The sequence below is a fragment of the Molossus molossus genome, unplaced genomic scaffold, assembly GCF_014108415.1.
Source record: "Molossus molossus isolate mMolMol1 unplaced genomic scaffold, mMolMol1.p scaffold_m16_p_4, whole genome shotgun sequence".
NCBI lineage: Eukaryota > Metazoa > Chordata > Mammalia > Chiroptera > Molossidae > Molossus > Molossus molossus.
In genome coordinates this window covers 78,822,936-78,847,721 of record NW_023425377.1, presented here as the reverse complement: position 1 = coordinate 78,847,721, position 24,786 = coordinate 78,822,936, and the positions used below count along the sequence as shown (strand labels likewise).

The 24,786-nt window shown below is 48.8% G+C and overlaps 1 protein-coding gene across 1 annotated transcript; it reads right to left on the bottom strand.

Annotated features, from left to right (window-relative positions):
* Positions 1-4,604: 4,604 nt before the first annotated feature.
* DAPK3 (death associated protein kinase 3) lies at positions 4,605-24,229 on the bottom strand. Its single transcript, XM_036241278.1, has 9 exons — positions 24,114-24,229; positions 23,083-23,242; positions 16,223-16,583; positions 15,805-15,934; positions 15,440-15,488; positions 14,740-14,766; positions 8,120-8,272; positions 6,838-6,883; positions 4,605-6,354 (listed from the first exon to the last, which is right to left on the bottom strand). The coding sequence occupies exons 2-9, from the start codon at positions 23,142-23,144 to the stop codon at positions 5,818-5,820; spliced, it is 1,365 nt and encodes a 454-aa protein (XP_036097171.1). The 5' UTR covers positions 23,145-23,242; positions 24,114-24,229; the 3' UTR covers positions 4,605-5,817.
* Between the last annotated feature and the right edge of the window lie 557 nt (positions 24,230-24,786).

Sequence of the window (24,786 nt, the reverse complement as noted above, 5' to 3'; positions counted from 1 at the left end):
CCCTCTGAGTTTTGCAGCCAGAAGTGATGGGGACTTCTCTTCCTGGCACTGGAACCCTGAGTTGGGTGCTTGGTGTGGGACGGGGACCCCTCATCCTCAGGGAGGACCTTCCCAGCCAAGGTGTCCTCCTGATTTTTATCCGCCACACGTGGGTGTGGGACCAGCCCGTTGTGCCTCCGCCCCTCCTACCAGTCTCGATGTGGCTTCTTTATTTTCGTAGTTGTAGGACTTCTGTTCAGCTTGATTTCAGGTGGTTCTAAAGGATGTTTGTCCTGTAGTTTAGAGTAATTTTGATGTGGTTGTGGGAGGAGGTGAGTACCATGTTTACCTACACCACTATCTTGACCAGACATCTCTTTTTCGTTTGTTTGTGTTTTTTGGTAGTGCCCCTAGAGGGAACCGAACCCAGAACTCTCTGGTCCGCAGGCTGACACTCCAACCGCTGAGCCAAACCGGCCAGGGCTTTTTTTTTAATAAGAAAATACCAAGGCTTTATTTTGTTTTCTCATGAAGATAGCCCTCCATATTGGCTAAGTAGAAAGGATGAACACAGTTTTCATGAGCAAATATATGATTTACCTGCTTCAGAATGCATACCATAATGTCAAAGAAGTTATATAAAGAGGGTAAAGGTGTAATGCTCTCATCTTTGTAGCAATAAAATGAAAATTAAAACCAAAGGTAAATGAACTTAATTAGTGCTAGACATTCCCACAGGGAAAAAGCAAAAGGACTTTAAATCAATCAGTAGTTTTTGTATATGATAAAACAAACTCCAGCACGGCCAGTGTGGCTCAGTGACTGAGCATCGACCCATGCACCAAGAGGTCGCTGGTTCGATTCCCAGTCAGGGCACATGCCCAAGTCGTGGGTCAAATCCCCACTGGGGGGCACGCAGAGGCAGCCAATCAATGTTCTCTCTCATCGATATTTCTATCTCTCCTCCCCCCTCCCTTCTTCTCTCTCTAAAAATCAATAAAGAAAAAAACAAAACAAAAAAACTCCATTAGGCTGAGCCACCTTCACTCCTGTCTCCAGTCCTCACCATCTGAGGTACACCGGTCTGGAAGGGCAGAAGTCTTGGAGGACCAGAAAACCTGGCTCTGGTGAGGCATCTACGTGCAGCAGAGTCGCACGTGGAAGCTAACAGCACATTCAGCATTAGTCCTCTGCACAGAAATAGCAAAGGGCTCAAAGGGTGGAACGTCAAGGCAACAAGGCGTCATACTCTGTGGTTGATGGGGTGGCCCAGGAAGCCTGGATCTGAAACTTGAGCAGACCAGAGTCCTGGGCATAGAACCTGCTGGGGTGATCTCCACAAGTCTTGGGCTGCTCCATGACTGACACCATTTGTCATCATAGCTGAAGAGAGACAAACCGTAAGGCTGGCACTGATGGGGAGCTGACCCAGCAGTCAGTGTACTGCCTTGGTGCGCCATCCACACGCGGCATTTACAACAGTGTCTTTAAACCAGCACTGGGTCTGCCTTGGAACATTGTTGCTGAAAGAGGAGCAGGGAAACTGAACTTCCCTGTGCAGGGCAGCGTTACAGAAGAGATCACAGAAGTCCTCAAAGAGCTCCAAAAGCTCATCTGACATATTCCCAAACACAGCAATCACCTCTGTTGTCACCATATTGTACACCACAAAGAAAGATGCCTGTGATGGATCTGTGACCCTCAGGGTTACTACACTCTTGCTAGTATACTTGATAAACAGAGGTTTTCATCTAGAAGCTGTATTTTCCATGTGCAGCTGACCTCTATCATCTCTGCCGAATCCTGTTGGTCAGAATACACCGCGAGGCCAGCCCGCTCTCAAGGGATTGAACAGCAGGAGGCAGGAGGCCTTGGGGTCCATCTCCGAGTCTGCCTGCTGCAGTCATGGTAACAGCGCACTGGCCCAGCAGCCTTTGCAATGGGTAGCACCATCTGTTAAGTGCTTGTGTGTGCTAGACACTCTGGTGAGGTGCTTTATGACCCAAAGGTGGCTTCCCACATCCTGAACTCAGACTGAGTAAACCGAGGCTGTACTGCATACTGAAACAGTGGTGTGAGTCCTACCCAATCTTGGTTTCTACCCAGTCTTTTTTTTTTTTTTTCCTCCATCCTCACCCGAGGATATTTTTCTAAATATCTTCAGATAGAGTGGGGGTGGGGTGGGGAGAGAGAGAGACAGACAGACAGACAGACATGATGTGTAGAGGGACACATCGATTAATTGCCTCCACACAACTCCGACCAGGGTCAGGGATGAACCACAACCGAGGTACATGCCCTTGGCTGGAATCGAACCCGGGATTCATTGGCCCACAGGCCGATGCTCTATTGCTGAGCCAAACCGGCCAGGGCTCTACCCAGTCTTAATCAGAAAGGCTAGATGAGTACTCCTCCTCCACTCTCAAGACAGACATGGTCTTTGCCTTCCACCCAATGTCTCTCAGCTCCTGACACCCTGCCCAGAATGCAGTGGGACTTGGTAAATTGTGGCTGATAAATGCTGCTCACCATTCCCTGGGGACCTCCAGACTCTGGGTAATTACCACCACTACCCCTTTAGGGTCTGGAGACCCTCTGGCACTACACAGATTCTCCTTTACCATGGAGGCAGGTGGCACCAGCAGACACAGACTATAGCCTACTGATCTTATACAAATTACACAGTCGGTTGCCCCTTTCCCACCACATGCAGGCCAGACTGGGTCCTGGCCTGGACAAGCCAGCTGTACAAGACAGGCATGGACCAACTGGAAAAACCTGAGTATGTCTGCTCATTTGATGATCCGAAATATACTGGAATTTCAAAAGTGGAAGTTGTTGAACAAAAAATAAGAGATAAAATAGGGTGAATTTTGCCCTGACCAGGTGGCTCAGTTGGTTGGAGCATTGCCCCACACACCAAAAGGTTGCAGGTTCAATTCCTGGTCAGGGCACATGCCTAGGTTTTGGATTCAATCCCCAGTCGGGGAGTGTACGGGGGACAACTAATCGGGTTCTCTCTCACAGCAATGTTCCTTCCTCTGTCCCTCCCTTCCTCTCTCTAAAATCAATAGGAACAGCCCTGGCCGGTTTGGCTCAGCGGTTAGAGCGTCGGCCTGCGGTCCGGAGAGACCCGGGTTCGGTTCCCGCTAAGGGCACGTACCTTGGTTGCAGTTTGTCCCCGGCCCTGGTTGGGTCGTGTGGGTGGCAACCACTCGATGTGTCGCTTTCACGTCGATGTTTCTCTCTCTCTCTCTCTCCCACTCTATCTGAACAAAATATCGAAAAATGTCCTCGAGTGAGGATAAAAAATAAATAAAATAAAATCAATAGGAACATATTCTCAGGTGAGGCTTTTTTAAAAAAATAAAAAGGATAAACTTCATAGTAACTTCAACTTTTTAAAAATTAAAACAAAAACAAGGAGAAACATGCCCCTTAATGCACTGAACAAGTCAATAGAAGGATGACCGAGGGCTCCCAAAAGCTCAGAACTTCAGCTCCTGGGAAGGATTTAAGGGAAAGAAGATCCCTCCTTCAAGCCACATACCAGACCCAGAGGCTGTGGAGAGCAGGAGCAGCAAGGCCCACCTGCATCCCTTCTGAGCAGGGGCAGCCTCTGAGCTACAGCCCATGCACTGGGGCCCAGAGCACAGCAGGGAAGCCCACATGACCTCACCGCGCACCATCTCAGGAGATGTAAAGGACAGGAACACCTGACCCCACTTCACCTACTTCCATCTCATTGCAAAGAACACAGGGACAGTCAGTAGATGGAGAGACACAGAGCCTGGACAGGCCACAGCACCAGGTGACCCAAGGCTGGCTACCCCACCTGGCCCAAACACAGACAACTGACTGTTGGAATTGGGGCTTTATTTCCTTTCGGCTTGCAGCAGGCACATGCTTGCAGAGGTGACATATGCAACAGAGCTCATGGAGAAGGTACAGGGGGTCCCACCCCCTCCACCAGACCCGAAGGCCCTGCCTCAGCCCTGGCAGCGTCCTGGTAGTAGAAGCCCTGGCTAGCAACCTCAGCAGAAACACAAGTCCCACCTGCCTGGTTCCTCTCTGCACTTGGCTGGGGTTGGGGGTGATGGGTCTACACAGGTGTCCCTCACTTAACCCAACCTGCAGCAGAGATCTTGGGCTCAGGGTGGCCACCAGCTAGGGACCCGTTTCATTGAAGCCTGGACCTTAGGGAACTTTCTTAGGGGACACAAGATCCTGCTCTAGGGCAGCACCTAGTGGCACATGACAGCACTGCCCCCTGCAACCCCCTTCTCAACCCCACTGGTCCAGGGCAGTGCCCCTGAGGGTTCCTAGCCAAATGCAGTGGGAACCAGCTGAGGCAATCAGTCAAATGGGCTTCTCCCCAGCACAAAGCCTGGGGGGGGGGGGGAGGCTAAGGAGTGTTGGGGCTCTCTGGGGAGGGAAATGCTGAGCCCATGAGCTTTTTTTGTTTGTTAATCCTCACCTGAGGATATTTTTCCATTAATTTTTAGATAGAGTGGAAGGGAGGGAGGGAGAGAAACATCGATGTGAGAGAAACACTGATTGGTTGCCTCCTGAACAACCCCAACCAGGGCCAGGGATCAAACCTGCAACCTGTACATGCCCTTGACCAGAAATCGAACCTGCAACCCTTTGGTCTGAGGGCCGACACTCTTACCACTGAGCCCAACTGGCCAGGGCCCATAAGCCTTTTGTGACTACTCCATGTGGTCCCCACCAAGGGATGCTGGTCTGGATTCCTAACAGTTCAAAAGGTAGCACTGAAGAAGGGAGAGGGCCAGGGGAGGGACCCCACTGGTGGCCTTGGCACTTTAGGGGCGATGTGTCATGAGGGAGTGGAGAGAGGGGTTGGCTCCGCAGCCTGCTGCATTGTGGTGGGCTGCTGGATGGATGATAGCCCTTTACTTCTGTCCCCAGCCCCCTGACACCCACAGACTTGCATCACCCAGTGCCCAGGGACTTCCTGAGCCTCAGGGAAGAAACAGAGACAGCTTTTGCAAGTGTTTCCTTTACTGCATCCAGGCAAAGTGCTTAGCCACATGCCCCCTACCCCCATACTACTTTCAGACTGACACCTCCTTGAGGGATGGGTCATCCTCTCAGCTATGGCCATGGTGCCCAGGTCAGGGCCTAGGGTGCCCCAGCAAGGGACTAGAGAAAGCAGGGCTGAGGCCCCCTCCCCACTGACCCTGGAGGAGCCACCTACCATCTCTAGAAGAGGAGGGGCTAGGGTATCCAGCAGAGGCCCCTCTAATTCCAAGCCCTGGGGCATGTAAGGGCCTTCAGAAAACCTCCCCAAGGCTGTGTGCTTGGGTAGGTGGGGAGGGTCTGAAGGTGCTGACCAGGCCCTGCTCCATGTACTCTGACTGCCCTCAACCCTCTGACCTGGGACATGAAGGTCGCCACCCTGCCACTGGGCCAGGTGTGAAGCCATGTGTGTCCACTGTGGCCAGTTCCACCTTGGAGATACCAACCTCTTACAGAGCTCCAGAAATGACACTACCCTGAAAGCCCCTCACCGGCCCCAGTCACCACAGTTTCAAGAATGAGAGAGAGGGGTAGAGATGCTAAGCCAGCAGGGAAGACAAGCTGTGCAGAGGCCCAGATCAGCACAGTCTTCCTGGAGCAGAGCCAGCCAAGCCCCTCCCCTCAGCAGTGAACCCTGGGCCCCAGGAAGCACATCCCAGTCCAGCCTCTTCCCACCTCAGCCCCAGCCCCGGAACTCTCTAGGGCTAGATAAGGGTGACAGAGGGACCTGGCTCCAGGGCTGTCAAGGGGACACCCACTACCACAACCTTTTGGGCCCAACCACCACATGCGGCCCTAGCGGAGGCCACACTCCACCCCCTGCAGCTTCTCCTGTTCCATGGCGCGCACCAGATCCTGCACGAACCGCATCTCAGAGGCCACCTGCTTGGCCAAGGCTTCGTATCGGTTCTCCAGGCGGCTAAAGCGGCGCTTGAGCCCACTGGCCCCTAGCAGGGCGCCCTTGGCCTCCTCCTGGGCCTGCCGTTGGAGCGCCTCGGTCTTGTGTAGCTCCTGCCGCAGCCGCCGCAGGTCCTGGCCAATGCTCTCGTTCTCCTCCCTATACCAGGCCTCCTTTTCTTCATAGATGGCTGTCAGCGCCTCAATGTCCTCATGGAAGAGCCGCCGGCTGTGTTCGAGCCCACGCAGGCCCTCCTCGGCTGCTGCCACCTCCTCCAGCACCTTGGAGAAGCGCTCAAAGTTGATGTAGGTATTGTTGGGGGGCATACTCGAGTGTGATTTGATGGTGTACTCCTTGAGGCGGGCTGTCTTCAGGCGTCGCCGCTCTGGTTTCCGGCCACTGTCCTCCCGCCGCACATTCCGCCGCCGGATTGCCTGCAGTGAGAGAGAGAACACAGCTTGCAATGGGGGGCAGGTGGTGGACCACTGAAGGCCATATCCAGCCCTTTCCCGCCCCCTCCCCACCTCCCCACACCCACACTGCTTGCCTTTGTAAATAAAGTTTTATTGGCACACAGACATGCCTATTTGCATATGTATGGTCAAAGGCAGAGCTGAGTATTAATGCCAGAGACCACAGGGCTGAAAATATTGACTGTTTGGCCCTTTACAGAAGGCTACCAACTGTGACCTAGAGGTGGCCCCTATTGGAAAGCTTCTGTGGAAGAGAGCCCTGCTGCGTGTACAGAAGGACTAAGGATGCCAGTGGGTACCTCAGTGAGATGGCTCCGACACCATCTTAGGGAGCATCCCATCCTCCACTGCCCAGGCCCACCATTCTGGGGACCCTCCCTGGATTCTGAAGGCTTGTCACACCTACCATCCCTCAGTGGGAGCAGCCCCCACCCCCAGCCTCACCTTGATCCAGGAATGCTCCAGGCTCTGGGAGATAGTCATTCTCCTCCTGGAAGAACACCCCACACCAGCCCTGGTTAGTCATACATGTGCCATCTACACCGCCCCCCCCCCCCCCGCCCGCAAGAAGCAGAGAGCAGGGAAGGGGTTTTCCAGGCTCTTCCTGCCACAGTTCTGCTCTCAGCACCCAGCCAGGCCTGACTCAGACACCTGCCTCTGAGGACCTCTAACCCCTAAATTCACCCTTCAGCCTGGCAGCAAGTTTCTGAAATAATCTTGAAATTACACACATAATCCAGGGCATCCATTCTGCTAAGTCAAACACAAGGAGTGTGTCAAGGCACCTTTAGGGGCACAGGCTGAGGTCTCCGTGCTCCCCGAGGGGTTTTGTTAATAGGGTCAAGACCTAATGCTGAGATCAAACAACTCAGGCACCCACCCACAGGAGGGGCTGGGCAGGCAACACAAATGGGCAGCACACACTAGGGTGGAGCTACAGCCAAGGAGAGCACCTCCCTGTGAATGGAGGCCCTCTGCTGCCAGGATTTTTAAATTTTTTTCCTAAAAAAACAGTAGCAATCTGAAATTTAATGTGAAACCCCAATTTTAAAAGTTACCAATGAATGAAAAGTTTCTTTTTTTCAAATTCTCATCCAAGGATATTTTTCCATTTATCTTCATATAGCGAGGAAGGGGGGGGAGTGAGAGAGAGGCACAGAGAAAGAAACATCGATGTGAAAGGGACACATTGACTGGTTGCTTCTCACACAACCCCCACCAGACCCGGGGACAAACCAAAACCGAAGTATGTGTCCTTGACCAGAATCGAACCCGCAACTCATGGGTCTGCGGGCCGATGTTCTAACCACTAAGCCAAACCGGCCAGGGCTAAACACTTCGTAAGACATACTGCCCAGCTGGTGTGGCTCAGTGGTTGAGTGTCGACCCATGCAACAAGAGTTTGCTGGTTCGATTCCCGGTCAGGGCACATGCCCAGGTTGTGGGCCTAATCACCAGTTGAGTGCATGCAGGAGGCAGCCAGTAGATATTCTCTCTCATCGATGTTTCTATCTCTCTCTAAAACTCAAAAAAAAAAAAAAAAAAAGACATACTGTGGGCCAACCTAAGCTGTCCATTGCTACCTCTGGCCCAAAGCGGAAGCCCAAAACGGAGATGTGGTGACTTGAGAGAGATGTCTTCTTAGCCACACTACCCATTCTAGGGAGACTCCTTCGGCCTTCCCTATGGGGCCGCTCCCTGATCCCTCTGCCCAACCTGTGCTTACTTGGGGTCCTTGACAAGCAGCCGGCGGATGAAGTCCTTGGCCAGCTCGCTGGTATTGCTAAAGTACTCCTCGTCGAAGTCATAGTTTACAGCCGAGATGTTGGTCAGGGTCTCCTGCTTGGTTTCACCCAGGAAGGGGGATGCACCACTCAAACTGGAAGACAAACATGGGGTTGTGTCCCCTGCACGCACTCCATCACCAAGCTGCTGCCGGGGCTACCACCAAAATCTGCAGTGCCCAAAAAGGGGCCAGACGCAGAGGAAGACAGACGCTAGGCCCATGCACACATTTCCCGGAACCTCCAACCATCCACCCCCTGGCTGCCAACCAGATAGGTGCTAAAACCAGTGGGTGAAAATCCCTGTGGGAGCTCAAAGTACCTATGTAGATGCACAGTCTCAAAGCATTTGCTTCAGGATGTTTAATGATTCCAGAGGGAAAACCTGTCATTTTCCAGGGAAATCCTGGCTGATTACACCTAGCACGTGGGCAAGGTGTGCATCACTGGTGATGACACAGGTGTCACCTGCCTTCCTGATACTCTGCACTGAGTGGGCCATACTACCACCCCTGTGGGGCTCTGGGCACTTGACACTGTGACTTATAGTATAAAACATATTTGGTCTTCAACCTGGTCCTTGGGTACATGGTTCCCAAAACGCTTGGAATTTCCTAAAATGTAAGAGATAAAACAGTAGGAGCATCTTTTGTTATAATATTCTTGTCCTTGGTAATATTCTTGTTCTTGGTTCTTGAAATGGCTCCAGAGAATAAAGATAAAAGCATCATCATTTATTATTTGTAACAAGCCCCTTCCAACCTCAGAGTTTATGCTAATGAGGTGACTTTAGGAGAGCACCTGAAGAGAGAGGGCTGGTGGCCTAGGGACCCAGCAGTGGGACTGGAGAGTTGGAACCTTCACCCTCACCCCTGATCTCCAGGGAAGAGAGAAGGGCTAGAGGTTGAGTTATCACTGATGATCGAAGATTTAATCAATCATGCCTACGTGATGGAACATCCATAAAAATCTCTAAAGTAGGAGATTGGGAGAGCTTCTGGGTGGGTGAGCGTGTCCATGTCCAGGAGGAAGATGCACCCCAAACTTCACAGGGACAAAAGTTCCTGCACTCAGGCCCTTCCTGGCCCTTTCCCCCGAGATCCTGCATCTGCCGTTCATCTGTATCTTTTATCATCTCCTTTGTGATAAACTGGTAAACATAAGTAAGTGTATCCGAGTTCTGTGAGCCGCTCTAGCATATGATCAAACCTGAGGTAGAGGTTGTAGGAAACCTCAGATTTACAGTCGGTGGGCCAGAAGTACAGGTGACAACCTGGACTTGTAATTGGCATCTGAACACAGGACAGTCTTGTGGGTCTGAGCCCTTAACCTGTGGGTTCTGATGATATCTCCAATGTAGGACACCCAGTTGGTGTCACAGACAATGGCTTGGTGTGGGGAGAAACCTGCAAACACTGGTGACCAGCAGTATCAGAAGCATTGAAAGGAGAGTAGCAGAGAAACTGTTTCTTTCCCAGGCAGAAAGGCACAGCTCAGACCCATACTGAGAGACATTCTAAAATATCCCTGACCAGTGCTCTTCAACAGCATCTACATTCAACCTCAAGTGTACCAACATTCGTATCATGGGGTGTCATTAGGAGAAGAGACAGAGCAAGAAATTCAAACCCTATTTGAAAAAATAATGATAGAAAACTCCCCTTCCCTAGCCAGTTTCGCTAAGCAGTTAGAAATCACTGGCCCTCAGATCGAAGGGTCGCAGGTTCAATCCCTGGCCCTGGTCAGGGTCATGCGGGAGGCAACCAATCAATGTGTCTCTCTCACACTGATGTTTCTCTCTCTCTCCTACCCCTCCCACTCTATCTAAAAATCAATGGGAAAATATCTTCAGGTGAGGATTAACAAAAACAAATAGAAAACTTCCCTAACCTGGTAAAGAAATTAGACATACAAGTCCAGGAAGTGCAGAGTCCCAAACAAGATGAACTCGAAAAGGCCACACCAAGACACATAATTAAAATGCAAAAGGTTGTCCGGCCAGTGTGGCTCAGTGGCTGAGCATCGACCCATGCACCAAGAGGTCGCCAGTTCAATTCCTGATCAGGACAAATGCCCAAGTTGTGGGCCCAATCCCCAGTACGGGACATGCAGGAGGAGGCCAGTCGATGTTCTCTCTCATCGATGTTTCTGTCTCTTTCTCCCTCTCACTTCCTCTCTCTCTAAAATATCAATAAAGGAAAAAAAAAATTTTAATGCAAAAGGTTAAAGACAGAGAATTTTAAAAGCAGCAAGAGAAAAGCAGTTAGTTACTTGCAAGGGAGCTCCCATAAGACTTCAAGCTGATTTCTCAACAGAAACTTTGAAGAGATTGGCACAAAATATTCAAATTGATCAAAAGCAAGGCCCTAGCACTGGCTGGTTTGGCTAAACAGTTGGAGCCTTGGCCTGCGAACCAGAGAGTCCCAGGTTCGATTCTGGCCAAGGGCATGTACCTCAGTTGCGGTTAGTCCCCGGCCCCAGGTGGGGTTGTGCAGGTGGCAACCAATCAATGTGTCTCTCTCATATCAATGTCTGCCTGTCTGTCCGTCTGTCTCTCCCCCCCTCCCACTCTGTCTGAAGATAAATGTAAAAATATCCTCGGGTGAGGATTAAAAAAGAAAAGAATAGGACCTACAATCAAGATTACTCTATCCAGCATTGCTATCATTTAGAATCAAAGGACAGATGAAGGGCTTCCCAGACAAGAAAAAGCTAAGGGAGTTCATCATCACCAAATCAGTATTACAAGAAATGTTAAAGGGTCTTCTTCAAGAAGAGAGGTAAAAAATATGAATAATAAAATGGCAATAAGTATATATCTATCAAAATTACTTCAAATGATAATAGATTAAATGCTCCAATCAAAAGATATATGGTGGATGACCCTTATATATGCTGTCTACAACAGACTCACTTCAGATTGAAAAACACACAGACGGAAAGGAAAAAAGATATTACATAAAAATGAAAACAAACAAACAAGAAAAGCTGGGGTAGCAATACTTGTACCAGACAAAACAGACTTTAAAACTACAGCTATAAGGCCCTGGCCGGGTAGCTCAGTTAGTTAAAGCATCGTCCCAATACACCAATGTAGGTTCGATCCCCAGTCAGGGCACATACAAGAATCAACCAATGAATGCATAAATAATTAGAACAAATTGATGTTTCTCTCTCTCCCTTTCTCTCTCTCTCTCTAATCAATAAAAACATATTAAAAACAAAAACTAAGGCTAGCCCTGGCCGGTTTGGCTCAGCAGTTGGAACGTCCACCTGCAGACCAAAGAGTTGTGGGTTTGATTCCAGTTAAGGGCACACGTACCTCTTCTGGTCAGGAGACATGCAGGAGGCAACCAATCAATGTATCTCTCTCACATCGATGTTCCCCTCTCTCCCACCCTATCTGAAGATAAATGGGAAAGAAGTATCCTCAGGTAAGGATTTAAAAAACAAACAAACAGTCCGGCCGGTGTGGCTCAGTGGTTAAGCATCAACCCAGGCACCAGGAGGTCACCAGTTCGATTCCCGGTCAGGACATATGCCCAGGTTGTGGGCCTGATTCCCCAGTGGGGGACATGCAGGAAGCAGCCAGTCCATGTTCTCTCTCATCGATATTTCTATCTCTCTCTCCCTCTCATTCCTCTCTCTCTAAAATCAATGAAAGAAAAAAAATTAAAAACAAACAAAAAAACTAAGGTTATAATGAGAGACAAAGAAGGACCCAGCAATTCCACTTCTGGATATTTTTACAAAGAAACCAATAACATCAAATTGAAAGACATATATATTCATATGTGTATTGCAGTATTATTATTATTATTATTTATCCTCATTCGAGGACATTTTTCCATTTTTTGTACAGACAGAGTGGGAGGAAGAGAGAGAGAGAGAGGGAAACATCGATGTGAAAGGGACACATCGAGTGGCTGCCACCCGCACGACCAACCAGGGCCGGGGACAAACTGCAACCGAGGTATGTGACCTTAGCGGGTACCGAACCCGGGTCTCTCGGGACCGCAGGCGGACGCTCTAACCGCTGAGCCAAACCGGCCAGGGCTATTATTATTATTTTTGCATTTATCTTCTGAGAGAGCAGGGGGGGGGAGAAACATCAATGTGAGACACATCAACTAGTTGCCACCCACATGACCCCAACCAGGGCCAGGGACAAACTACAACCTAGGTACGTGCCCTTAGCGGGAACCGAACCTGGAACTCTCAGCTGTGGGCCGATGCTCTAACCACTAGCCAAACCGGCCAGGGCTACTGCAGTATTATTTACAGAAGCCAAAATATGGAAGCAATCTAAGAGTCCATCAACAGATAAATAGATAAAGAAGTGGTGAATACCCAGCTGGTGTGGTACAATTGGTCGAGCACTGTCCCATGCACCGAGAGGTCAGGGCACATGCCCGGGTTGCAGGCTCGATCCCCAGTGGGGGGGTGTGAGGGATGCAGCCAATCAATGTTTGTCTCTCATCAAGATGTTTCTCTCTCTCTCTCCCTCTCCCTTCCTCTATGAAATAAATAAAAACTCATTAAAAAAAAATAAAGTATGTATATGTATACACATACATACACATACACACACACACACCCACAGTGGGATATGATTCAACCATAAAAAAGAATGAAGTCTTGCATGTGCAACATGGAGAAACCTAAAGAGCACTGTGCTGAGTGAAATCAGTCAGAGAAAGACAAATGCCAGATGATTTCACTTATATGTGGAATCTAAAAAACAAAATAAACAAGCAAGCAGAACAGAAACAGACTCATAGGTACAGAGAACATTTTGACAGTATCCAGATGGGAGGATGGGTGAAAAAGGTGAAGGGATTTAAAAATATAAATTGGTAGTTACAGAATAGTCATGGAAATTTACTTTGCTATAAAGTACAGCAAAGGGAAAATAGTCGATAATACTGTAATAACTATGCACAGTGTCAGATGGGTATTAGGTTTATCAGGATGATCACTTCATAAATTATATAAATGTCTAATCACAGGGTTGTATACCTAAAACTAATATAAGATTGTACATCAACTGTAATTTTTAAAAAAATCTGCCCGGGCCAGTTTGGCTTAGCGGTTAGAGCGTCGGCCCACAGACCAGAGACCTGGGTTCGGTTCCCACTAAGGACACATACCTCGGTTGCGGTTTCTCCCTGGCCCCAGTTGAAGTGGTGTGGGTGGCAGCCAGTCGTGTCTCTCTCACGTCGATGTTTCTCTCTCTCTTCCCCCCTCTCTCCCTCCTGCTCTACCTGAAGATAAATGCAAAAATGTCCTCAGGTGAGGATAAAAAAAAGAAAAACATATTGCCCTGGCCGGTTCACCTCAGCAGTTAAAGTGTGTCAGCCTTTGGACCAAAGAGTCACATGTTTGATTCCTGGTCAAGGGCATGTACTTGGGTTGCAAGTTGGATCCCTGGCCCCAGTTGGGGTCATATGGGAGGCAATCAATTGATATGTCTCTCTCACATCAATGTTTCTTTCTCTCTCTCCCTTCCTTCTTCCCACTCTATCTAAAATTCAATGGAAAAATATCCTCGGGTGAGAATTAAAACATATATATATAATTTTTTTAATTAAAAAAAGCATCCAGCCCTGGTTGGTTTGACTCAGGGGTTAGAACATTGGCCTGTGGTCTGGAGAGACCCAGGTTCGGTTCCCGCTAAGGGCACGTACTTCGGTTGCAGTTTGTCCCCGGCCCTGGTTGGGTTGTGTGGGTAGCAACCACTCGATGTTACACTCTCTCTCTCCCTCCCACTCTATCTGAACAAAATATCAAAAAAAAACAAAAAAAAAAAACATCCAGGTTGTGACAGACAAGGAAACACAGAGGAACCATCCCAGGGTCATGCAATGAGTGACCTGGCTGGGGTCATGGTCCAGAAAGAGGACACAGTGGAAAAACTGGTGACATGAATAACTTGGGTACTCACTCTGCTTGCTAATGCTGTACCAAGTTAATTTCTTGGTGTTGACAAATGCTGTTTGTACAAGACATTCAGAGGGGTAGAGCTCTGTTCTGTTTTTGCCACTCTTCAGAGAGTCTAAATTTATTTCAAAATTTTTTAAAAACCCACCTTGCCAAACCTTTTCTGATCACTACACCCATTCAATAAGCAAAGAACTAAAGAAAGGAGAGCACACATCTGACACAGGCACAGACGAGAAACAGCCCAAACGTGGCATCCAAGAAAATGATCTCAAAATCAAATCCCCTTTTTGCTCAGAGAAAGGGGTCCAGCTGCAGGCTAGCAGACTAAGGGGGTACACATGCTGTCCTGGCACAGGGTCCTCCATGTTACCTCCAAGGAGGGTGTTGTGCCTTCCGAACACTTCAGAAGCCCAAGACAGAAACCACACCTTCTCTCCTGCACAGTCATTCACTCATTCATTCATCCATCTACCCAGAATTCACTGAGCACCTTGACAGGTCAGAGTTCTGGGGGTCCCATGCTCTCAGTCACTGTCCCTGTCCAAAAGCCTCCCCAACCCTTTTCCAGAACAGGCAGGGCCCTGGGAGAAGCAGCTGGAAGCACCAACCGGATACTCACAGGATGTAGGTAATGACACCAATGCTCCTGGAAGATAACACATGAGAAGAGGAAGATCAGCTCAGCTGTGGGGTGCAGCTCCCTGACTCCCAGAGTTTCTATAGGGCAGGGGCCCAGAGCTCACATGAGGAAGCTATAAGCCTAAGGCTATTGGGCTAGGTGGGCATGAGGTCTGTCAGCCCTGCTCCCTTTCTACTGCCCTGGGGTCTCAAGATTGGATATTTAAACACCTCTGACCACACCTCCTGTCAAGGCTCAAAGGGGCCAGAGTGGAAGTGAAGCAAACAGCACTATGGCCCCACAGACCCTACAGATCTGGGAACCACTATAGGGCCAGCAGGGCTAGCAAACTGTTTATTTATAGAGGGTCAGACAGTAAACATTTCAGGCTTCATGGGCCACTAATGTTCTGTTATGTATTTGTCTGCTTTGTTTTTTACACCCCTTTAAAAAAACAAGACCACCACTCCCAGCTCCTAGGCCTGCTCTGGCTGGTGCGCTGCAGTTTGCTGACCCCTATTCTAAGGCAACGCTCCATCCTGCCCTTGCGCCATAGCACCATGGGATGGACTATGCCCCAGCTTGCAGCAACTGGGGATGAGCCAGGGAGATTCCACGAGAAGCAGTCCTAGGCTTGCATGCTGCACTCAGCACTGGGCAGCCCTGGGCAGCCCTGGGTTCCCAAAGCTACCCAACTCACCACATGTCTGCTTCCAGACCCAGGGGTTCATAGTTGACAATCTCAGGAGCTGCAGGGACAGGGAGACATAAGGTGGAAGGTCAGGAGCTGGTTGCATCTAAAGCCACTCTAGGCACTTAGCCAGTGTGGTCACTCAGAGGGAACACGCACAAACACACAGGCAAGGCCAGCTCTGGGACAGGAAGGAAGGGACAGTGATTAGCACCAACCCGAGGTCTTGAGCTTCCCCTTGCCTGATGCCAGGGCACCTGAGGGCAGGGCATGCATCAGGCATCCAGGGCCAAGCTTGACCTACCCTACACTGCTAGAAATCCTTGAATGCTGCTACCCAAGCCCAACCCCCAACATACTAGGCAGGGCCTTACCCACAAACTCTGGAGTGCCAAAGATGTTCTTGAACTCGTTCCCAGCTTCAATCTTGTGAGCGATGCCAAAGTCAATGAGCTTGATCCGGGGATTGGGCACATTCTTGTCCAGGAGCATGATGTTTTCTGGCTGGAGCAGGGGAAGGAGAGGAGGGCAGAGAGAGGAGGATCTGCTACTTCTGCTGGCCTGGCATCTCTGGGACCAGCACCTGGAATTTCCCTCGGCAACACTCCTACTCCCAACCCACAGGGTGTGGGCAGGCTGATGCCACCCTGAGGGTCCAGGCCTGAGGAGATCTATCTCCTTAACACCCAGAGCATCAACGGGTCCAGGGGATGTGCATTCTGTACCCATGAAAGTAGAACCTTCTTGGACCCCCATCCTCACCTGCACCAGCAGAGGTTCCCAGAGGCTTACCTTGAGGTCAAAGTGGGCGATGCGCTTAGAGTGTAGGTAGTGGACACCATCCAGGATCTGCTTAAGGAACTGAGTGGCCTCATCCTCCGTCAGTGACTCCTTCTCAGCCAGGAAATCAAAGAGCTCCCCACCGGAGACCAGCTCCAGGATAAGCACCACGTCGGTCTTGTTCTCAAAGATGTCATGTAGCGTGATGATGTTGGGGTGTCGGATCTCCCGCAAGATGTTCACCTCCCGCTCAATCTCCTCCCGGCTGACCCCCCTCCGGCTGGATGACAGACGGCGCTTCTTGATGAACTTGGCTGCGTACTCCTTCCCAGTGCCCTTCTGCCGGCATTTTCGCACAATCGCAAACTGGCCGCTGCAGGGACAGAGGGGAGGGGAGGTGAATGGAGGTGATCAGAGCACCAAAAGTGACCTATACCCTCCACCATCTCCTAGGGCAGTGCTCTCCCAGCTCCGGGCACCATGCAGATGCATGATCCCACTGCCTCCAAGGGGTACCCAGTGGATAGGCTGCTATGTGAGTACAAAGCATGCGTCACACAATGGCTGCCTGGCAGTTTGGCAACAGTGAAAAAACAAAAACAGCTCAATGTTTACCAAGAGGAGGGAACTGAAATCCATCGTGGAAATAAGTCCAGCGGAACTGTACAACATCATGGAAAAAAATAAAGACAACTAAGCTCACTGAAAAAAGCAAAATGCAAAATGACACACAGAATAAGATCTTTTCATTCAAAAAAAGTATATATTGTATCCATGTATACAGATATATTTATGTACATATATGTAGAAAATAAAGATCTGAAAGACCCATGTCAAATTGTTAACAACAGCCATTGCTGAGGACTGTGATTAAGGAAATGAGGACAGCAAAAAGGGGTTCTTATTTATTTGATACAATTCTATATTAATTCAACTTTTTCAGTATATTTCATCATTTTGAAAAATCTAAGAAAAAAGAAAGCCCTTGATTTCAAAAGAACTTCTTATTCAATGGGCAGAGTGAAAGAAATGCACAATAATTTATTATTATTTTTAATATATTTTTTATTGATTTTTTTTTTAGAGAGAGAAGGGAGAGACAGAATCATCAATGAGAGAGAGAAACATTGATTTGCTGCCTCCTGCATGCCCCCTACTGAGGATCGAGCCCACAACCCAGGCATGTGCCCTGACCAGAAATTGAACCAGGACCTCTCAGTCCATGGGATGACGCTCAATCCACTGAGCCACACAGGCCGGGCTTAATTTTTATTTATTGATTTTAGAAAGAGAAAGGGGAAGAAAAAAACATCAATTGTTGTTCCACTTATTTATGCATTCACTGGTTGATTCTTGTATGTGCCCTGACTGGAGATCAAACCTGCAACCTTGGCATATGGGGACAACACTCTAATAAACTAGGCTACCAGGCCAGGGCCAGAAATGTGCACATGTCCAAAACAAGAGAAGAGTGAGGATGTGGAGAAATTAGAACATTCACACCTGGCTGGTGAGAATGCAAAATGCGGCAGCTGCTATGTAAAAGTCTGGCAGTTCCTCACATGGTTAACATAGAATTACCATCTGACCTAGCAATTCCACTCCTAGATATGTATCTAAGAGAAATAAAAGCACATGTCCACACAGAAACCTGTACACAAACGTTCATAGCAATGTGATTCCCCTACAGGCAAAAGGTGGAAACAACACAAGTGTCTGTCCATCAATACATAAACGAATGTGGTCTATCCATATAGGAGAACATTATGTGACCATGAAAATCAAGACATTGTACACTTGAAATGAGTAAACTATACGCTATATGAATTATATCTCAAGATAGTTATTATTTTAAAAAGAGAGAAATTTGCCCTGGCTGGTATGGTTCCGTGGTTAGAGCATCGGCCCAAGCACTGAAGGGTTGCTGGTTCAAATCCTGGTTAAAGGCACATACCTGGGTTGCAGGTTCAATCCCTGATCCTAGTCAGAGTGCATGTGGAAGGCAACCATTGATGTCTCTCTCCCATCAATGTTTCTTTCTCTCTCCCCCTTCCTCCTTTCTACTCTCTCTAAAAATCAATGGAAAAATATCCTCAGGTGAGGATTAAAAAACATATATATGGAGCCTGGCTGGTGTGGCTCAGTGGTTGAGCATTGACCCATGCACCAAGAGGTCGCCGGTTCGATTCCCAGTCAGGGCACATGCCCAGGTTGTGGGCCCAATCCCCAGTGGGGGGCATGCAGAAGACGGCCCATCGATGTTCTCTCTCATCAATGTTTCTATCTCTCTCTCCTTCTCCCTTCTTCTCTCTCTAAAAATCAATAAAGACAAAAAAATAAAAAAATAAAAAATAAACATATATATAGCCCTGGCCACTTTGGCTCAGCAGTTAGAGCATCAGCCTGCGGACCAGAGAGTCCCGGATTCAGTCCCCACTAAGCATGAACCTCAGTTTGTCCCTGGCCCTTGTTGGGGTCATGAGGGTGGCAACCACTCAATGTGTCTCTCTCACGTCGATGTTTCTCTCTCTCTTCCTCCCTCTCTCCCATTCTATCTGAAGATAAATACAAAAAAATGTCCTCAGGTGAGGATAAAAAAAAAAAAGCTAGACAGTAAATATTTTAAATTATACGAGCCACATGGTCTCTCATAATCCTTGTGTGTTCTTACAACCCTTTCAAAAAGTAAAATGGCAGAAAAGCAGCCCTGGCCATTGTGGCTCATTGGTTTGGGTGTCGTCCCATACACTGAGAGGGTGCCGGTTCAATTCCCAGTAAGGGCACATGCCCAGGTTGTGGGCTCGATCCCAAGGAGGGGGTACACAGGAGGCAACCAATTAATGTTTCCCTCTCATGTCAATGTTTCTCTCTCTCCCTCTCCCAAGTCCAAGACAGAAAGCACACATTCCAGACAGGAAACTTCAACAAGGCCCCACAGGGATCAAGGAAAAACAGACATCTCAGGGAAATGCAGGAAGAGCACATAAATGAAGACAGGTCTTGGTGACAGGAGAGATCTCTGAAGCTGGTGGTGGCAGTGAGAGGACAGGCCAGGCAGAACAAGTGACAAACAGATGACTGAAGGGCATCTCTGCCAATCCAGTGGGGCTTTCAAAAAAGCTCGGGGGGGGGGGGGGCAGACTGGGTTTCCAAGTAGGCAGACTTACCTTTATTGTCCAGAGCCACCTTCAGCTGGCAAGCACCTAAGCCCCTGCCCTCATCACCATCAGGGAACAAAAGTGCCCACAGCAGGCCATTACAGACATGCTCTGAACACATTCAGGTGGTCAAAAGGTGGGTGAGCCCTGGCTAGGTGGCTAAGTTGGTTGGAGCGTCATCTTGTACACCAAAAGGTTGTGGGTTCGATTACTGGTCAGGGCACATATCTAGGTTGCAGGTGCAATCCCAGGTTGGGGTGTATTTGGGAAGCAACCAATGTTTTTCTCTCACATCAATGTTTCTCTCTGTCTCCCCTTCCTCTCTCTCTAAAATCAAGATATTCTTTGGTGAGAATTAAAAAAGGGCCCTGGCCGGTTTGGCTCAGATGGTTGAGTGTTGTCCCATGCACCAAGAGGTCTCTGGTTCAATTTCTAATCGGGGCAGGTGCCAAGGTTTTGGGCTCAATCTCCAGTTGGGGGCATGAAGGAGGCAGCCAATCGATGTTTCTCTCTCATAGTGATGTTTCTCTCTCCTTCTCCCTTGCTCTCTCTCTAAAAGCAGTAAAAACATATTTTTCTAAAAGTTAAAAAAACAAAGGTGTGTGAAGTTTAAGGCAGGCAAAATTATTACCAGTCATGGTAAGCTAAATAACGACCCCTCCAAAGTTGTCTATGTCTGAATCCAAGGAACCTGTGAATGTGTCCTCATATGGCAAAAGGAACTTTGAGGGTACAATTGAGGTTCCTGAGATGGGGTGATCCTGGATTATCAGGGGGGCCCAGGGTCATCACAGGGTCCACATAAGAGGGAGGCAAGAGGATCAGGGCCAGAGGGATGGAAGAAGCCACAATGCTGGCTGTGGCAATGAAGAGGAGCCTTGAGCTCAGGATTTGATGCCTCTAGAAGCTGGTAAAAGCTGGAAACAATCTCCCTGGAGCCTCCAGAGGAACCAACCCTGCAAATCCATTTCGACTCCTGATTCCCAGACCTTTAAGATAATTAACACATGTTCTTCTAAGCCACTAAGTTATGATTTGTTACAGCAGCAATAGGAAATTCAAACACTCATCTAAAAGTCAAGGGTACAGGTTAGAGGAGACAGATAAAGTGTCCCTGATTAGGTCTCGACCCCCTGAATCCACCACAACAGTCCCCTGGGTACCTATGCTCCTACCCCACACCTGGCTACTGGGTAGATGGAAGCCAGATGCCCACTTCTGGTTCAAGCACACCTGGGGGCTTTGGAACTAGCATGGTTTGGTCTCAAGATCTGAATCCTGTTTGGCTATTTACAGTCTGTGTGGCCTTGGGCAAGATGCTTCTCTTCTCTCAGACTCAGTTTATCTAAAATGAGGATAACAATGGCACCTGACTTGTAGGTCCTTTAGTAGATGAATGGAAATAACATAAAGACAGAACTCAGATGTCCAAAGGACATCTACAATTTATACAAATTGCAACATAGTATGCTCAGTGTTCTGTGCTATTAATCCTTCACTTCATGTATCTCTGAGAATGTTCTGGACAATTACATAGAGCAGTGCTGTCTAGGGTAACAGCCACTGGCCACACCACAGCTGTCAGTATTATCCAAATTGAGATGGGCTGTGGCATACAATACACACCAGATTTCAAAGGCTTTAAATAAAAAAAGTGATATAATATTTCACTAATGATTTTATAGCGATTACAAGCAAAGTGATAACAGTTTGATCTACCAGGTTAAATAAAATTATCATTAAAATTATTTGAGGTTTTGTTTTTTTTTGGTATGTGCCCCTAGCAGGAACTAAACCCAGGACTCTCCAGTGCGCAGGCCAATGCTCCAACCGCTGAGCCAAACCAGCCAGGGCCTATCATTAAAATTATTAAAATTGACATAGCTTTCAACTAAATTTCAATAAGTACCCTATGTGGCTCACATTATACAAGTTGTCTGGCTCTTTCTGTTTGTTTGTTTTAATCCTCACCTGAGGACATGTTCACTGACTTTTAGACAGAAGAGAAAGGAGGGAAGTAGAGAGGGAAAGAGGGAGAGAGAGAAAGAGAAACATCAATGTGAGAGAGAAACATCAATCAGTTGCTCCCTGCACACACCCCAACCAGGGCCAGAGAATGAACCTGCAACCTAGGTATGTACCCTGACTAGGAACTGAACCCATGACCTTTTGACGTATGGGACGACACTCCAACTGAGCCACAACAACCAGGGCTGCTTGGCTCTTTTAATGGCTGCATAATATTCCACCTTCGGATGCAATGTGCTGTGATGGCCACTGAAGAGGCTTCCCATTTTCTGCTCATATAAAATCTTTAGAACAACTATCCTTATTCCTAGATCATTGGGTCTATGTATGTTCATATTCCCAGTGAAGTAATTCCTAGCAGTGGAATAATCAGTGAGTTAAAAGGAATATACATATAACACTTTGCTGATTTTTGCTAAACTACCCTCAGCAGAAGATCCTTACACATTTTCAACAATAAAGTTTTGAGATTAGGAGTTTGGGTGGGGGAGGCAGAGGGGCTGCATTCGCTACAAATCAAAAGAGAAAATTCCTACAGAAGAGACCAGAATCCCAAAGGAGACTGAAACACTCTCTCAGCAAAGGCCTGATGCAGGGTTCAGTTATTTACATTCCCTTCTGGTGACATCATGGGGCCCGGTCAGCAGCAAACTCACCAAATAAGGTTTCAGGCTCAAAAAAAAAAAAAAGGATGGTGCGTGGCTGGTCTGGGGCTGGTGGGGGAGCAAGCTCCCAAGGGAAGCTCCATGGCCCAGCCAGGCAGGAAATCAGCTGTCTAGCTGGCAAAGGAAACCTCCCCTCTCTCCCATAAGAATGCCACAGAACCCTGGTCGGTTTTTTGAGTGGTTAGAGCATCAGCCCTTGGGACCGAAGAACTGTGGGTTCAATTCTCAGTCAGGGGCACATGCCTCAGTTGTGGGTTTGATCCCTGGCCTGGTCAGGGTCATGTGGGAGGCAGCCAATCGGTGTGTCTCTCTCACATCAATGTTTCTCTCTCCCATCCTCCCACTCTGTCTGGGAATCAATGGAAAAACACTCTCGGGTAAGGATTTAAAAAAAAAAAGAATTCTACCCCAGCCGGTGTAGCTCAGTGGCTGAGCGTCAACCCATGCACTAAGAGGTCACCAGTTCAATTCCTGGTCAGGGCACATGCTCAGGTTATGGGCCTGGTCTCCAGTTGGGGACATACAGGAGATGGCCAATCAATGTTCTCTGTCATCAGTGTTTCTCTCTCTCTCTCTCTCTCTTTCCTCTCTCTAAAAGTCAGTTAAAGAAAAAAAAAAAAAAAAGAATGCTATACAATTGGCCGGAGTGTGGGCCCAGGCAAGAGACCTTCCCCAAAAATGTCAAGAGCTAAGGAGGCTCAAGTGCCTCCCATAAGAGAGAATTAAGGAAAGGGACAGACCTTTACCAACAAAAGCTGCTAACACCTACATATCCCAGGCACAGTGGTAGGTGTCTATGTGCTCAACTACATTTCTTCCCAAAGGAAATGCACAAAGGATGTCAGAGCAAGAACTCTCAGCCAGTATGTCTGATTCCAAAGCCCAAACTTATTCCACCAGCATATGACCCTGACTCACTCTTTCTTGGAGAATAGGATAAAAGACATGAGGGCAGATACTGTCCAGAAAACCCCCAACCACCTTTCTCCCACCCTGGAGCCTTGTCAGAAGGCCTGCTTACCTGCCCAGCTCCTCCCCCATCTCATAATGGTCTTCCACATCTTCCTGCCTGAATGTGGACATGGTAGCCAGTCTGCCTTCCAGCACCTTCCACCCCAGTGAAAGTCCAGTCACTACTGCAGCCTGGGAACAGGACCTCAGGAAGTCTCCTACCAGTGACCCTAGAAGAGACAGGTAATAAGGAAGAAAGAGTGACATGCGAATTCCTAGCAAACAAAGCAACCTACTCACCAAAAATAGTTTTCACATCACTCCAAGCTTAAGTTCCATGGTTTCTGGGAAGGGCATTTGCATTTGGCAGGCTGAGTAATGTCATGTGTCATCTCAAAAAGGTCAGAGTTAGCCCCACTATGCCACTTTGCCCCCATAATTCCCACCAGCCACACCTCCGTGTCCTCACACACTGCCCTAGCCTTTCTCTGCCTCTCCTTCCTAGGCTTCTCCTAGGACTCCCACAAATTCCTGAAAGTTCGCCCACATATTTCGCAGCCCCAAACCCCTAAACTCCCTCACCCCTTGCCCAACTTCTTAGTTCTAGCCTCAACACACTCCCATCTCCCCTGCCCATCGGCAACCTCAACCCCTCTTCCTCCTTACCCATTCCTTCCACACCTCAGCTAGTCTCTTAAGGCCCTCCTCAGTGGTTTGCTCCCCCTAATCTTGAATTCCCCAGGAACTGGACAATGGCTTCCAAGCTCTTCCTACCCATTCTTTCCTACCCCAGATTTTCACCGTCAAGACTAACCCCTTCCCTCTCCTCAAAAGCACCCCTCCAGGTATTAAAGGCCCCCACCTCCGTCTCCCTCACTCCAAACGGAACCCGCAAAGGGCCAATCTGTCTTCTCCATTGACCTTTTCCCCCAACCTTCGCACAACCTCCAAGGGTACCAAACCGAATGTCCCTGTTCACTCATCCCCGAGGTCGCCACACCCCTCGCAGCCCCGGGCCCAGACCTTTCCCCGGCTCGGTCATCCCAAGGGTCTCCAAACGCCCCACCCACAGCCCCACAAGTGCCCCTCACACCCACCGACCTCGAATAGAATCCGCTCTTCACCGTCCAGAGCTCCGAGCCCAGCCACTCCTTCCGCCGCGCTGGTCGCCGCAAAGCGCTGACCTGTACCTACGTCACCGCGTCCGCCAGTGTTCGGCCCTGGGAGAAAGAACCCACCGCCCATTGGTCAACGCGCCCGCCACTCGCGACGCCCGGTTCTCCGCTTCCTTCCAGGCCTAGCTCTCAGACGTCAGGCTCTCCGCACCCGGATGCTGCTTCACTATTGGCCTACAGGCTCTCCGTCATGCAGCTGATTGGCTGTAACAGACGCCGGTCAAATTTACGCTCTCCTCTGACCCGGGTCCTGAAGCTGGGAGGCGGGATGCAGAAGTTCTGCATCCCCTTTCCTGCGTTTCTTGGCCCCTAGATACGCGAGTCCAAGGCCTAGCTCAGGCGATGGCAGCTCCTGGGGTGGACTCCAGGACTGCTTCAGTCCCTGAGTGGCAGTAGAACGTTACCCACATCCCAAATACACAAATAAAAATGCATATGACGAGGTCAAAGTGTTGCCATTTATGCTTGAAGATCCTTCTGTGACTTATTTGTCTCAAGATACATGATAAAAACAGCTATTATTTAACCAGCCAGTGTGGCTCAGTGGTTGAGCATCCACCCATGCACCAAGAGCTTGTGGGTTCGATCCCTGGTCAGGG